The sequence below is a fragment of the Aptenodytes patagonicus genome, chromosome 6, assembly GCF_965638725.1.
Source record: "Aptenodytes patagonicus chromosome 6, bAptPat1.pri.cur, whole genome shotgun sequence".
NCBI lineage: Eukaryota > Metazoa > Chordata > Aves > Sphenisciformes > Spheniscidae > Aptenodytes > Aptenodytes patagonicus.
Window position 1 is genome coordinate 14,263,206 of NC_134954.1, and position 16,610 is coordinate 14,279,815.

Here is a 16,610-nt window from a genome sequence, read left to right on the forward strand (position 1 = left end):
TCAGCTATACTAATGGAATAAGTCTGTGGACATAAGCTTGTAACAACAAATATTGTGGAAAAGCAAGAAGGGTACAACACAAACTACTAGGAAAAAACACAGCTCATAATAAGAGCAAAATTAACAATCCACAAGTCATCTTCCTTCTTGGTTCAAAACAAATCACCTCAAAGCTTACATGAAATACGAAGAAAGTCCAAAACAGTAACATGAAATGATAGGAAAATGAAGATATCAATTTGATCAATTAAGTACAAGCATCCAAAAGAAAGCAAATATTAGGTGGAAGGTATTTACTTTAACATAAGTGCAAAACACTGAGTTTAAACATTTCCAGATTATTTTCAACATGCAGCATCACCTGAAAGTTCACTTTTTACCCCACGCACAATTTTACAATTCAAAAATAATGGTGCCATTGTATTTTTCTAAGAAAATTCTAAGGAAAAGACACTTTGTTTCAAGGCTAATAAACACAAAATTAAGCTTCAATTCTAAAACACTGTATCTGTCACTTTTGTATTCTCTTGTCCATGTAAATTAAACCATCAAAACTCTGAACAAGTTCTACAACAATAAAATCTCAGCTCTGACAACCAAACAGGGATGCCGAGATTGTAATCTATCTACACACATGCTACTCAGACACACACTGCCATCCTACAACAGGTCCAACTGCTCTGCTCTTGTAAGCAGTCTGGGTGCTGAAACTGAAGACATTGCTGTTTCGCAGCTAGTTTTGCCACTGACATACTGAACAATGACCAAACCCTCAACTTGGTATTTACTGGTAGCAAACTATGCAAGCAAGAAAGGTACCACATGCAGACAGGCAATGAAAGGTCATCCTAGAGTTGATTTGTTAGTACAGCACAGAGGCACGAAGCTGGGATTCACACAGTTGTAGTCCTTGTTACAGAGCTCTGACAAAAAAAAAAACCCCAACAGTCCGATCATAGATCTCACAACGGCTTTTCTCATCTTTACACAAGGTAGAAAATTGAGGCAGCCATGAGTCTGGATTTACTGATTAAAGATCTTTGTTATAAACACATCTTCTGAAGCCTTCTATTTACTTTTCATGACAATAGTAATGTTTAAACAAGCAACATGCTTGCTGTTAAGTACTGCAATAATAATCTTGAAGTAAAATTAGACTACTGCTCCTGAGTGACCTGTGAAAGAAAGTGTCTTTGCTAACACTGCTCTCAATGGTCAGAGTTAGAATGCAAAACATGAACAGGTTCTTGCCACCATTTTATTTTTGAACACATTTACACTGTGGATGCTGCATCCTTTAATCCTGTGAACTAACAGATACAGTATTCTGTATCTCCTCCTCTTCTAAACTCTTACCATTTGCCTGTTAGGTTTCAATATCTGACGACATGCACAGCATGAAAAAGCGGGGAGAAAAAAAGAACTAAAAGATCAAGTTGTCGCACAATGTGTTGAGGTAAGCCTAACAAGCCACCAGCATTAACAAGTTATTTACAATCTCTTCTATTCTGCTTTGCTCCAAACTGAGAACTCGGAATCAAGATGTGAGGCCTTGCACCAGCAGTACCCTGTATCACACATTCGCACAAAGTGGTCACTTCTTGAGGACTTCTTACAAGAAAGCACTTCAGCAGTACACCAGTTTCTCTTGCCCTTGACTTTGGCTTTTTCAGGCACACGTTAAAACTGCAACATACTTTATGCACCACAGATATTTTACTGCAACACGCAGTTCTGCAGTTCCAATAACCATCTTTTAGCAAACACAGAGAGGTTGAGACTAACTCCAAATAAATTCTAAGACTTAAGTCACATCACAGAAAACATGAGAAGCCAAAGGGCGTCTGAAAGCTTTATTTCCAGTATGCTCATTCACTAAGTATATTTAAAAAATCTTGAGGTTAATTTATACAAGAAACCATTAAAAGAACCTTCTCCATAAGGTCTACATTAACATACTGGTCTAGACTTTACAGAATATAATCTGTTCCCCAAACTAAACATTTGTTACTAAATACAATGAAAAAAGTCTGTTCCTGCCTTGTGGATGTTTACTAAGCAATTTTGAAGTGAGGTGCTTTGACAACTAAGACAGATGCACAGAAACATAGTGATTCATAATATAAAATTACTTCATTAGAAGAGTACTGAAAGTCCTTCACCAGTTCACAACAACTTCAAAGTCACACCGCTTGTAACAAATGCCAAGAGAGGACACACTCATACCTCAATTGTAAGTGACATTTTAGCCTAAAGCACAATTATTTTAACGTTTTTAGCAAACATCTCATGATGAAACAGGTACTCCCGCTAGCTGCACCATTCCCCTTTATTGCTCCTTTCTCTGCTCCTTTCTCTGCAGAGATGCTAACCACCAGTTCACATGCTCTCTGATTTCAGTCACTCAAGACAATTCTGGCCATTGTCTGTACATCATTATATGGAAACCCTTTTTTTGGCTAAACTTCCTGAGCTCATGCCCACTCCCTATCACCAGGTGACCACTGTGAATACAGCATCATGCTATTTTTGTACCTTGTGCCATAACTTGCAACTCTACCAAGCACTACACGAGAATCAGCAAGCACTTCATGTCAGTAGTAAGAATGGCATGAGAGAAGCACATGTATTTTTGTATCGCTACCCGTAACAGTTTTATGAGAGAAAAATCAGTATCTAATTGTTCTAAATTGGGTTAACTAACTCAGAATCAGGGAAAGTGAGGAAGCAGACTTGTAATGGTTTCATCCAAGCTTTAGAGTTTTTTGTATATGATTTTTCTGTTAACTTTAACATCTTTAAAATAGAAAGTGTCAAATTAATATTTGATTATTTCATTAAGTTAGTGTCTTAAAAACATTTATTGAATAAAAATTGTAATTTAAAAGCAGCTTGCACCACTTAATTTTTAAAAATTCTTAGTAATTCAAATAATAAGTTTTCAGGAAAAGCTTTAAGACTTTTGGCAACTTTCTGGTTTAAGCCTAATTTTATAACATATGCTAAAGGGAAGCCATTGTTTGACACTGCAATTAAGTCCAACTCAAAATGAGTTCTGAATGAATGAATATAAATTCTCATTTACTGAAGTTATGACGTATGATTTTGACAAAGACAGTATATGAAATAGAACAAAGTTTAAGACAACCATAATACATTTATTATCTTGAAAGATATGTTCTTCATGGACATACACTTTCTGACAACGTCTTACAGTTTCCATACTAAGAAATGTTACTCTTGAGAGCACACAAGAATATTGGCAAAGCATCTTTAGTAATTCTATAGTTCATAAAAATAAAAAAAATCTTAGATTTTTCTGACACAAGCGGATTTTTCAAAAAAACATTAAGAAATATCACCAAAAATACAGTGGTAGAATAATTCTTACGGTATTGTACCTGGCCATTTCCCAGCAGAGAAGTATCTTCTCCCATTAGAAGATACGAGCCATAAAAGAAAACAAACGCATGAAAGAAGCCCAAGATGGTCCAGTAAAGAAAAGGTTTAAATCCCAGATGGGCATTTTTACTGATGTCTCTGCAAGAAAGAAAACAGATTTTGGACTTCAGATTGTCTTTATATAACCCATCAGCTATTCACATTGCATGACTGCTACTGCTTTGAATAAGTTTAACTTTCAGCTGCACCAAGATACATTTAACGAATGCTGACATATGAAAAAAAAATACATAAATCATGGGCAAAAAAAAGAACCCTGAGCTCTCATGATTTGCCTCTGCTTTATGTAGGGATCACCAATGGCAAGAATGTCTCTAATGGGTCAAATTCAGAATAGCACAAACTAGAATTCTTCTCCCCAGAGGTGGAATTGCAAGAGGAAGAAAAAGCCACATCTCCTGATACTTGCCCCTTGTTCTGCTTAAAAGACCTTTAGGAAAAGAGAAACATCTAAGAGACATGTCTTTTTTACAAAAAATACACGCTTTTTTTCTCCAAAAAGCAGTATGCAGTGCAACATGCTACCACTTGGAGGACATCTAATTCTACAGGAAATCACTTCCCCTCTTAGTAAAGCATTTTTTGTGGTGATTCCCCTAACCACAGTGTCCTAGTTTTTCAGTTGCGTGTCTGACTGATTTTCACCTCCTATGTGTAATAGGAGAGAAGGCTGCCAATCACGTAAGCTGACCAAGTGCTCAACTCTCTTCCAGTCTTAACATGACTGACATAAAAAGATGCTTCTCTTAAAATACTCATGTTGATTAACTTTTAGGATGAAAACTATGTAGCTGCAGTTCTTCCTCATCAAGATAGTTACTAAAAATTGCATAAATTACAGATAAAAATACTGTACGTATGCATAATAGCAGGTTCAGACTTCTGCAGATGCCACTGTTCTAAATGATGTGCTACTGTGACAATATACATAAGATATACATACCGATAGAGCACAGGTTTACTCTGTAATACATGCGGATGCACATGCTGTTCAAAAAGACTGTATATGAGGACAGGCAAGGAAGTGAAACAAATATTGTACAAAGTCAGGTATACACTATCATAGAGTGTCTGAAAATGGAAACAAAAATTATTTTGAGTCTTGTAAAGAAAAAAGTTGTTTATATTTATTAACATTTATTAGCACACTAATAGCAGCAACAAATAATTAATTACATGAATTTACTAGTTAGAAAAAAGCTATACTAACATAACCATCTAGTAACAACAAGCTATCAAATATAGAAAATGAAGCTGGATATTTGTTAAGTGTAAAATCTGTGCTGCTCCTGTGTAGTTCTTTCCCATTTTTTTAGTTATTTACCCCGAGTGTTTCATACACATTTACCAAGATGTAAGGCATCCAATACTTACTTGTTGTGAAAACAAACAGAAGAACTGATATAAAAATTGTGGTGTAATAAAGCACACATTCTGAAAAAAGAAAAGTGAAGGAAATAGTTAATCCTCAGTATGCGCCTCACAACCCTAAAAGAAATTGCTAACTCTTACAAGCTGGTAAAAATACACAGCGAGAGCATAAAGCATTTCAGCATTTTAACTTGGCAAAGTGAAGCAATATGCTTTGCTCGAGAGCGTATTTTGTTTGTCCTTTGGGACAATGAACCTGAAAAATATAAACTTAATTAATATGTGCTTGATGAACACATCTCATTATGGGAGTACAAGTAGTGTTAAAGGAGAAGAAATCCATCCATTTTCCCCTCAGTTTCTTTGTAAGAATTTCTTTGCGAAATATTTTCCACATTTCATTCAAGAAAGCCTGTGCCCTGCTCATGTCAGCTTTCTGCATGGGAGTAGACAAAACAGAAACCAAAACCTAACACCATGCTGTTATCCTGAAATGAAAGCAAACAATAGAAGATTAAAAAGTGGCTTGGTGGCCAATGCTAGAATCTCAGATAAATTTCAAGTAAGATAGTGAATTTTGACTTCTTATCAAAACTAATGATTGGGGGGGGGGGGGGGGGGGGGCGGCAGGAAGACATTATTAGCATTTTAAACACCCCAGGCCAGGACTGAGCTTCCAGGTGCTTAAGTTTACCCTGCTGCTTCATGCCAATAGCTCCCTGAGAGGTATCTGGAGAGAACTCAGTCCCAGGTGCCTACTTCCCCTGCAGTGTTTCACCTCAGGATTTCTTAAGTCAAGGCTGGGACTGTTAAGTTTTCTTAAGGTGAACCTGCCGGCAAAGAGCATGCTCTCTCCCCATACACTTTCTGCGGGCCCTTCCCTCCCTCAACTACTTCCTGTGCTCCTTTTTCCTTTTAAGAAAGATGAATGAATTTGGTTCATATTAAATCAATAAACAAAAAAGGTTCTACTTTTACATCTTGCTAAAAAATGCATTTAATTTCAGGCTGGCGATAACTGCTTTCAGAGAGCAAACACGTCTGCCTCTCAGCCTAGGCAAACTCATTGGGGTATTTAAAACCTACTTCTAGGTGGAAGTACTAAACAATTTCACAGTTAAACTACTGCATTTGGTTCTAAAATATAAAAAAAGCCCAGAAAACGTGTTTGAACAAACATATTTAACCTGTTCCAAACAACACTCTTAGATCTGAAATAAATTTCTTGCTGGGAAAGAGTTACACATTTTTCTGTGAACTTCATTAGCACGCTTTGCAGACTTACCTTATAAAAAAAGTACTGTACAAGGGTTGCTATTCTAATATAGTAAAAGTGCCCATGAACAAAAAGCAACTTGGAGAGGAATTTAAACCGTGCTATTGCATAGTCACTGTTTCTTACAGCTTGTCTTCCTTCCTTGCCCATGATTCCTGTAACATTTGTGAAACGAAACAGAAAACAGGTTAAATATTATAAAAATTAAAGTTTAAAAAAAAAAGAGCAACATACATCTGAAGCTACAATTCTGTTTTCCTGCACTTCAACATTATAAAAGACTTCAGCAACTTTCAGTTCCAAAAGAAGGCATTATTCTTGACACTTACAACTAAGGAAAACTGCTCATTTGATACCGATTCAATTAAAAAAAAAAAAAAAGACTACTATTTCCGTAAGCTATGCTTAAGAAAAGATTTATGGGGAGACATAGAAATAATAACACTCATACAAAACCAAAATTCCCAAACCAAGCAAACCATTATCACTCCATCATCAATTACCAATTTACTTAGCATGTTTTACTTCAGAGAGGTTTTTCTTAAAGTACTTTCTGGGAATAATGTATGATTTATAAGCAACAGCAGAATAAAAGAAATTATGTTCTTACAATAGCAGTTTACTTAATCTGATGGGCTGACAATGCTTGTCACTTGTCACAGGTAAACACAAATTCATTTCTAAAAACTCTTATTAAGATTAGGATAAGCACACACAGAGAACACAAAATGCCCTTTTACAGAAGAATAGTCGTCCAGGATTCCTGAAAACCAGACGCTTAAAAGTGTTGGTTGCTTTTGAAAAAAAGATAGTCTAAAGGTCCCATCACCCTCTGTGGCAAAGATTTGCTAGTTCTGACCAACGTACATGTAATGTCTAATATGCTACAAATTACAATAAAAACGTGAATAATTTTTTTTTTAAATAAGCTTCAGTTAGTTGACAAACTAGCTGTAGAATAAAGCATCATTTGCTGTTGGCCTCTAATCTTCTCAAGCAGGTTATACCCATGGTCTTAAAAATCATGGCCACATGATTTACATGATAAACATTACATATACCTTTTTAATCATAAAGGATGACAGATTGAATATCCTGATGTACCAATACACCAATACCTTAGGTAAGAACGTTCAGCATTTACTATTGTAATAAACACCATCCACCAAAGTCAGTAAAGGAAATACCAAAACACTATGTGATGGGTACCAATTCAGTTGTATGTATGTTTTGTTTTGCACTCAGTTATATAACACAGCAGGGGAAAAAAAAAGTTTAAAGAAGGTCCTGGCCAGATAACAGAAAACAATATAAACAGAGAAAACTACCAACCTTAGCTGAGAATCAGCCTCTCAAGAGATGTAATGAAAGCCTTCTACTCAAAGACAAACTAGACACAAATGGCATTTCTACAGTGATACAGACATGGTGCAAACAGTGGCAGTTTAGCGCAAAGAAAGGTTTAAAGGTCAAGTTTACACAGGAACTTAGAACCCGACAATGTCTGAAGTTAGAGATACCTACTTCCAACACCTGAAGTAGAGTACTTCTGAGATTCTGGTTACAGAGAATCTTTGCTGTTCTTAAGGCAGCATTAAGCAGGGCCTCTGATTATTGGTAGACTACACAATAAACCTAAGACTTCTGAAACCAAACAGCCTTAAATTTTAAATGTCACTAAAACTCTGCTACAACAGATGACACAGATTAACACCCTGTCATTCACAGGTGCAAAAACCTTAGAAGTTTATCTGTTTATAAACACTATTCATGATCTAATCCTTTACTAAAATTTGCATCTTATTTGCCTTTATCTCTTCTGACAAAAGAAAGTTACCTATGCCAACATGTGCTTCTTGTATCATGCTCACATCATTAGCACCATCACCAATCGCTAATGTTATAGGTTTCTCTGGAGACGTTTTTAACAGTCGCACCACCTGGAAAAAAAAAGGGCAGAAATTTTTCAGATTAGACAGACTATCTACAAACCATAACACTAATTCCCAAGTATCTTAGTTACCTACCTGTAAATATAATTAATATGTTTTATGAATGTGCACGCTTGGGTAAAAAACATCTTTGGCATATCACATGCACAAATTCATTGCTCCTTCAGAAAAGCCGCTTGCTTTGGGGCACAAGCCTTATTTAAATATTATGCCTGCCTTGAGCTTATTTTGCTGTTCTTATCTAGATGTTCTTTTACAACTCTTAATTTGGTGCTTTATCATACAAAATAGTCAAGTAAAAGTTGGAACTGAAAATTTACTTAGGGAGTAATCCAGATTTAATGCCCTTTACTAGACATGCCCAGATTCTTCACATTTTCAATTAATGGAACTAATCCGTGTAAAAGAGGAATCTGTAAAAACAATGTATTAGCTCAAAGATCAATACATGCTGTTATTAAGGAATATAGTTTCTTTTTAAAGCAACTTCATCATCACCAATGGGTATTCTCAGTTGGAAAAGTCACAGAAGAAGATAGGACAGAAAGAGGGAAAAAAATTGTTTATATACAAGGCTCTAAAATCCTCAAAAGAAGAGCAGTGATATCCCGCTCTTCCCAGAAAGGAAACAGCTCTTTAATATAAGTGCCAACATTATTCTAAATAGAGAGAGTTAGATGAGGTTTTTGGTTAAGGAGAATTAATAATTCATTAACCTCCCAAAGAGCTCTAACTAAAGGTAGAAGCTTCACTAACTCAGTCGTAAACAGGCTGCAGAGGTAAAGGTGTGAATGCAGATCCAGGCGGCTTTCTAAAAACAAAAAAATATTTACCTATGAAAAAATATTGCATTTTCCCCCCAAAGTTCCAGAAAACCCAAAGTGGAAATATGAACAGAGCAACAACTGCATGAGGTAAGTAGATACCAAAAACTGTATTCAAATAATTGAGTTCCAGCTGGCAGTGTCACAGTGCATTGATTCATAGGAGTGGTAACTCACTTCACACGAGGAACACAACAGTGATTAAATACAGTCCACAGTTCAGAGTAATCCACCTGATTGTGGGAATGCATTCCCTAATTGCAGGTATTAATATTCAAGTTTAAAGGTTCCCCATTCCTAAGGGGCAATTATTTCAAATACATTTAGCATTAGAACTTAGTAAGCAGCCTTAGAGAAGTAGCAAGGCTGCAGTATGTCACCCAGATCAGTCCTCATGAGATACTGAAGACTGTGGTAATTTAGACAGACAAACATCTATGTGAAAATGTCAAGACAAATCCTCTGGCAAATTTTACCAACAGCAATCATCAGCAGCTCTGACTGACATGAAAGATGTTCAAAAAGGTTTCCGAGCCGTAAAACATACAAAAATAAGTAGTGAGACCGCTAGCCATATACTAACGAGCATTAAAGGAAAAGATGAGGGAAATATTAAGCCGAGTTCCAGCTTAACCTTAGAATAAATTTCACAAAAAGTGTGCCTACAGCAGAAAATCAAATGCAAGACTAGAATAAACTGCCATATACTTCCTTCCCCACCCTTCTCTCCAATGTTGTACAGCGTTTGTCTCAGTGATTTATACTTCAGCATTTAAAGTCACTGCCATCAAAGTTAGGTTTTACTGTATTTTATGACAAAACACAGGAAATAATGGAGATTACCCGCTGGACAGGATAAGAATTAAGGAAAGCATTATTGGCTGCTTTCTGCCAAATTTGGCAGTACAAACCACATTATAAATCAAGTTAAATGACAAAATAAGAACAAGTACACAACATAGGCAAATTATACCTTAAAGAGAGGGGATGGCAAAAATTTCAGCTAAAAGAGTGTACATAAAGTGGACGCACATCCAACAAACTGTTTTTCTCACAGTAGTTACAAACAACTTCCTTTTAACATTATACTGAAACTAGTATTTATACTACTAGTATAAAACTACCAAGTTTTATACACAGCTGAACAGTTTTATAATGAAGCGATTCTAAAGACTACATTAAAAGTCTGGCTAAATGTTGGAAGCAGGAAGAGTGACCTCAAAACAGGTCACTCATGCTATAGTAAAAGAGCCTGCCCTCTTGGACATCTAGTACCTCACGTAAGGGTTTCCTAGTGCTTTAAGGTAAAAAGATGTCTTTTTTCTTTTTGACAAGGTGTAAAAATACAGTGGGCAACAGTGTCCTTTCAGAGGTTTAATATTACAGGAAATACATGCAAAAAGCCTTTACAGCATACAGATAAGCTAAAAGTATAATTAATTAAAAAATACTCCGACAGAGGTATACAATTGAATACTAGTCAAGAAAAAGAGAAGCATAAAATGAAGAAAGAAAATTTCAAAAGGAAAGAATAAATATTATAGCTCTTCAGAGCTTAGCTTTCTAGAGTAAAAAAAAATTCACAAAATCTGAACTTGAATTTTATCTGATCTGTATTTGAGTAAAATTAAGTACACGTGGAAAAAAAAAATGGTCTTAGATGAGAGCATTAAGGCAAACCTCTCCTGAAGACTAGGCCTCAGCCTCCCTTCCCTTCTACTTTCTCCTCAAACTTGAGTATTTTTTAAATCTTTAGAGAAGCACATTTTTACCCTACCGCTTCATGAATTTTTAATTTAGCTTTTTTGGTTTGGAGAAGTGATGGAACAGGCAATGCAAAAGCATGCAGGTGATCAGGACAGCTACTGCCTTACAGAACACTCAAGAGGCTGATCAAAGATTAGCCTTTTTCTTGCACGGTGGCAGTATTTTGACTCTCCTCCATCCACTTGCAAATTTTCAAACACAGACATAGAAACTTCTGAGCAAACTACTCCAGATCAACCGAATTTAACAAGGATTCAAAAGTCACATAAAAGGTCAGGCAAACAAACAAAGCAGTTCCAGAAATCCTTGCCTCCTCAAAGCACGATAAAAACACCTACAAGACAATCCCGATTATATTCTTGCTTACCTTTGCTTTCTGAAGGGGTGCCATGCGACAGCACAACACTGCAGAACAGTTTTTGCAAACTTCCATGAACAGTTTTTCATGTTCCCTGAGTGCAAGAGAGAGGCTGGTCCCATCCACAACCAGTCCATGCTGGATAACATGGTCTTCCTTTATTCTATTCAGGGACAAAAATATTGGCTTTGTATTGGTGTGACGGAAAAAATTAAATTTTGTTATGAAATACGCAGTTGCCCATACAATAAACAAAGAAGTTAGCCTCGTAGACAGACTGCTTCTTCAAGTCCGCTACCATATTAATAAATAAATTTCTAAAAAGGCAACTTCATGTGTTTGGCACATACATCAAAGAGATTGTCATAAAATTTGAAAATAAAAGAAAACCAAGATCATCACTGAGATAATGACACCTCGGGTATTTTACCTCTTGGCTAGCTGCCTCAGTTGCTCCGCGCATGTACTGTCTGACTTGTGCTGCACAAGCTCAAGGATGTTCATGGTTCTGTGAAAGTGTCCACATGATAAACTGACACTAACAGCCGTTTCGTGCTTATCTCCAGTGAGTACCCACACTTTGATACCAGCCAACCTGAGTGCTTCTATAGTTTCTTGGACTTTCTCCTGCAGTCTAGAAACAAGAAAAATCTTAAATAACCAATCAAACACTTTACAAAAAAAGAGCTCACACTGTAACTCCATGTTACTGCTGTAACCCCACTGTCACGATGATTTAAGACTGCATTTCCAACGTTACATATATTTTCAGAGAATCATAGTCTGGTAGATGACATTCTGTTACCAGAAATAAAACGAAGGCCTTGATGAAACAAAAACTGAACTTCAATCCTGCAAAGTGGTCAAAAATTTGTAATAAGCATATCTTAATTTAAATTAGGCACCATTGCTGCATTTGAGAAGCTTTAAAACAGTCCACAACAATGACTACCTACTGTGGTACATGAAAAGCTTCTAGGTGCTCCATCTGTACACTCCAGTGTACAATACACCCTCTGACTTACAGAATACACACTACACAAGCAAAATGCTTTGTTAAGTAGCTATGTATAGAAGTTTTCCCAAGGAATTAGCCGTTACCCTAAATATTTACTGCAATTATTCTGTTTCACATACATTAAATCTCTCCTGATGAAGCACACTATGTCATCGTTATTAAGCCAAAAGCAGTTGGTACATGTGTTTTGAATGCTCCTCAATCCAAAGAGTGGTAAACATACTGAACAATAGCACAGAACTTTTGGTCGTGGCGGGATAGTTTTTCATGGCACACATCATATTTCAGTTATGAATCCTAAACTCGCTATGTTTTTGAGTGTAGTTAGCAGAAACTCCATTGCATACTTGTCTTCTACTCCTGTAGCCCCAAGTAATTCCAGATCCCTTTCTATGAAGTTGAATACATCTGCTAATCTTTCTTCCCGTTGTTGTAAGGCAGTCCTGGCCTCATGAAGGCGTTTGCCAATTTCTTGATACTCCTCAGGTGTGAATCTTCTGTAGGCTACGCACAAAGTTCTTAGTCCTTTCTGTGAGAAAATAAAAGACTACATTCAGAGTAGACAAGATTCTGACCTAACAAGAAGGTGTCACCTGCAATTTGTTCACTTCAAGTCACAGAATTTGTACCGAGGAATTTTCTTCCCATCAGCTGGGCAAACATACACTTACCAAAGCAAATTCATCAACATGTATCCTTGTTTTGTCTATTTCTCCACTCTTACTACGAGGAAGAATGGAAGATTCTGCTCCCTTTGTGAATAAAAGTTTTTCCCCTAAAAAGTGAAATAGAACAGAAATTAAGAATACATACTATTTAAGAAGTTCTCAACTGCAGCTTATGCAACTTCTGATCACTTACCTGAGGGACTCTCTACAATGACACTCATTCGTCTGCGATTTGGATCAAACTCCAAAACATGAAGCAATTTATACCTGTATTTTTTTGTTTTAATAGAAGAGGGAAGGGGAAGAAAACATTTTTAGAAATAAATTTCCAAAGACAATTACTTATAAATACATTCTTATCCCGCAGAGCTTTCCCCAAAGTGTCATTTTTATATAGAAACTCTAAAACTAATGCTACCATCGTTGACCAATCACTGTTATCGGTGTTTGTGCAACTGATTGCTTTTCATCACTTTATATATATTTAATCCCATTCTATAAGAATAAAAGGTTTTTATCAATAGGAATAGCTTCCTGAACACTAGCTTTATATCTGGAGATTACAAGGAGCTCCCACCTATTCCTTTATCCTTAGAATCATAGAATCATTAAGGTTGGAAAAGACCTCTAAGATCGAGTCCAACCGTCAATCCTTCTATCAACCATCATATCCTTCTATCATTGCTTCAAGTGTAACTTTGAAAACTACATTTTATTTCTAACACTTGTAAACAATCTACACAGTCAAAAAAAGTGTATGTTCCCTGATAACTGGGCTATTTTTTGTTCTATTACCACTAGTTTAGAAAATTAATTTTAGACATTTAAATTTAAAATACTGCCAACTAATTGACACAGATCAAACGGATAAAAGGTGTTATGACATACCTCAGATATACAGTTATCAACAGTATTTCTACTCACTTTGGGAAAATTTAAAACATGCAATTAGATTATGCAAACATGAGACTGATTCTGGGAACTTCTAGAGCTGAAAACACAAACTGTAAGACTTGAATAAGCAATCCAGTTTCCCAACTCTACTACAGTCTCAGCCTTTGATGAATGGGCAAAGACACAAACTTTTATAATACACACCTACACAGAGTAACTCACACAAAATTCTTGCATCTCAGTTTCAATTGGTAAGGAATAAGATGCAAGCTGTCCTTAAGACATCAAGGAAAAAGCATTAAAAAGAGCACGCTGTGGAAAGGCAAGGTTTTCTTATGAACAGAGAGGATTAAGAGGAGAACATTATATTAATCTTCACTATTGTTCTGTCCTTCAAAAGAAACAAGGAATAAAAACTAATACCTTTCTGATTTTCCGAGACTTTTTACTTCCATACTGTCCCCACTAGTTCCAGTAAATACTACTCCAACCCTAAACGGAAAATAAAATATACATTTAATCATCACTTTAGACATAATGCCTATTGACTGGGGGGGGGGGGGAGGGGTGTGTGTGTGAGAAAAGAGACTCTTATAACCCATTACTGCTCTCTATTTCTAGAGAAAATTAGGAATGAATGCCCACTTTCTACAATATTTTAATAGCAACATACTCTGTCCATTATAATTTCTCGAGGATTTCCATAAATATTTTGAATCATCACTTCATAATATGCCTCATTTTTTGTGTATTTTATTTTTGTATGTTTTCATAGTAAACCGACGGTGCCAGGCCCTGGGCTTTACAATCTTTCTGAGCAATTTTTAAGACTGCTTTTAAAACAAATTGCCTGCCCTAGTAGGCAATTTCTACATTAGATAGTTTTGGCAGTACAACTCACCGGCTTGCAGCTTCAACTAAAGCTTTCTCATCTGGTGAAGAAGCATAATACTCCAATGGGGATGCTATTCCATTGGCATGCCAGGGACCATCAGCACCATCTGTTTGATCTGCATTGATCTGCACTGTATGACAAAGACAAACTGCTTTCAAGAAGAGTTCTTCCTCTTTCATCTATAAGAAGGAAAAAATTGTATTTGTAACATTTGCATAACAACCCAGTTTTGAACATACTTAATAAAAAAGAAGTTTTTATTTAAAAAATCTGCCAAGTATTCCATGTTAAATTATCACATCTCAACATGTTTAATCAATAGTTGTTCAGTAACACTTAATAGCTTCAAACTATTCAGAAATTCTGTTTTTTTTTTTTTTAAAATGTTAATGCTAGAAGAATATTTCTCTGAAATAAAACACTTTCTATCTAGGATGCCTGATGGTGGGGATGGGGGTGGGAGGGGTGGAGGTGGGAGGGGGGTAGTCTTACCAAACTATGCCTATTTCCATCTGGAGAATCTTCAGAAAACCCCTCTGGAGTTAGTTTACCATTGACCTCTTGGTACTTTATGCCATTAATGGAGCACTCCCGAAACTGCATCTCATTTTCAGTTAATGTACCAGTTTTGTCTGTAAACACATACTCTACCTTTTGTAAAAGAAAACAAAAAACAGACTTGGAGTTGCATGTATTTGTTAGAAGAAAAAAAAAATAATCTCAACTCACACTCTGCACTACACACCCTTTTTTGCTCATGTAAAAATGTTAATTTCTGCCATCAGATATTTATACCTTATTTTTAAATTAATCAGAAATCAAAGTGCAACCAACAAGAAGTCTGCAGTAACGAATTTTAATATTAAAAAAGAAGTAGAAAATAGAAGGTTAAAAAAGAAACAACATATTTTTTACTCTACCTGTCCCAATTCCTCATTGAGGTCTGAAGTATTTACTTGTGCTCTCTGGTTTGTTTCTTCGTGATAGAGGTCAAGATCCCAGCCAATAAAAAAAGATCCAAGAAATTTCTGCATCTCAACAGTCACATACAGTGAAATAGGTATGATAAAATTGTAAAGTACCAGAAAAGCAAGAAAATCTGAAATAAATCTCAGAATCTACAAGAGAAAAAGAGAAAATGTACAGATTACTGCAGGGATCAGGTGAAACATGGTTACTTAGTTAACGTTTCAACATGCATGAAAAATGACAAATTGACAGAGCCGGAGGAGACCAAGTCCCATGTACACATGAGAGAGAACACACACAGTGACAATGCAGGCATTTCCAGGTTGCCCCAGTAACGTGCCTTCAGACTGATGCAAAAAGACTGCCTTAAGCTATCACTGGATGTTTCAATTCTCAAGTTCATTAATTTTTGTCCTTTCTATGGAATCTGTCAGGAGGGCTGCCAATTAATATTAACTGTCATGGTGATTCTGTTTTCAAACAGTTCTCTTTAAAGAGCTGAAGCTGAAAAAACTAACGTGTTCCCCATTCCATCAAACAGCACCATTCATAGGCTTTTCTAAGGAACCATAAATGGTGAAGGCAAACAACTGATACTTCATGTTGTCAGAGGAATCTGTAAGTATTCTATATTGGTTTAGGACAGCAGAGCAACAAGAGGGTTCCTGTCTACTGGCATTCCCCAGTGACATGGGTGATGCAGACTACGTGACAAGAAAGAGACTGTGTGGCTTTCAATGGCACAGACTTCTTTTATGCCTCTTCAAATCATTGTGTTCAACACATACATTTCAGGTAAACAGCTATGTAATAGGATAGAAATTTCTCTTTGTTAGGTATGACAATTTTAGCAAACTCTGAAATGCAACATTACAGTCTCTTCCAAGTCTCTTTTTCATCTGCACAACAAACTCAGTATCTAAATTGAACTTTGGGAATACTCTTACCAACACTTGTATATTGAGCAAGGGAGATTAGAGATGAGAAAAACTGGGACATCTCTTTCAACTCTACCAGATATTGGTGTAGGAGAACATTTTGAAGAAAGGGCGTATAAAACTAGTCAGCAGTTTGCAAAGCTAAGTAATGTCTGTTCTTCCCAATTAGGGTGTGTTGCCATACATTACTTAATAAAAGTACCGATAATTAAGGTGTC

The 16,610-nt window shown here is 36.2% G+C and overlaps 1 protein-coding gene across 8 annotated transcripts in view; it reads right to left on the minus strand.

The window, feature by feature from the left end:
- ATP11B (ATPase phospholipid transporting 11B (putative)) overlaps positions 1-16,610 on the minus strand; it is a 76,029-nt gene that overhangs the window by 22,999 nt on the left and 36,420 nt on the right. For all 8 annotated transcript variants that reach the window (XM_076341305.1, XM_076341304.1, XM_076341300.1 and 5 more), the window contains exons 12-25: positions 15,406-15,603; positions 14,978-15,136; positions 14,492-14,664; positions 14,014-14,082; positions 12,890-12,963; positions 12,700-12,803; positions 12,376-12,557; positions 11,441-11,644; positions 11,020-11,173; positions 7,947-8,049; positions 6,119-6,264; positions 4,837-4,896; positions 4,406-4,533; positions 3,402-3,540 (exon numbers count right to left, since the gene is read on the minus strand). In XM_076341305.1, coding sequence (XP_076197420.1) covers positions 3,402-3,540; positions 4,406-4,533; positions 4,837-4,896; positions 6,119-6,264; positions 7,947-8,049; positions 11,020-11,173; positions 11,441-11,644; positions 12,376-12,557; positions 12,700-12,803; positions 12,890-12,963; positions 14,014-14,082; positions 14,492-14,664; positions 14,978-15,136; positions 15,406-15,603 — 1,893 coding nt within the window. The remainder of the gene's footprint in view (positions 1-3,401; positions 3,541-4,405; positions 4,534-4,836; positions 4,897-6,118; positions 6,265-7,946; positions 8,050-11,019; positions 11,174-11,440; positions 11,645-12,375; positions 12,558-12,699; positions 12,804-12,889; positions 12,964-14,013; positions 14,083-14,491; positions 14,665-14,977; positions 15,137-15,405; positions 15,604-16,610) is intronic.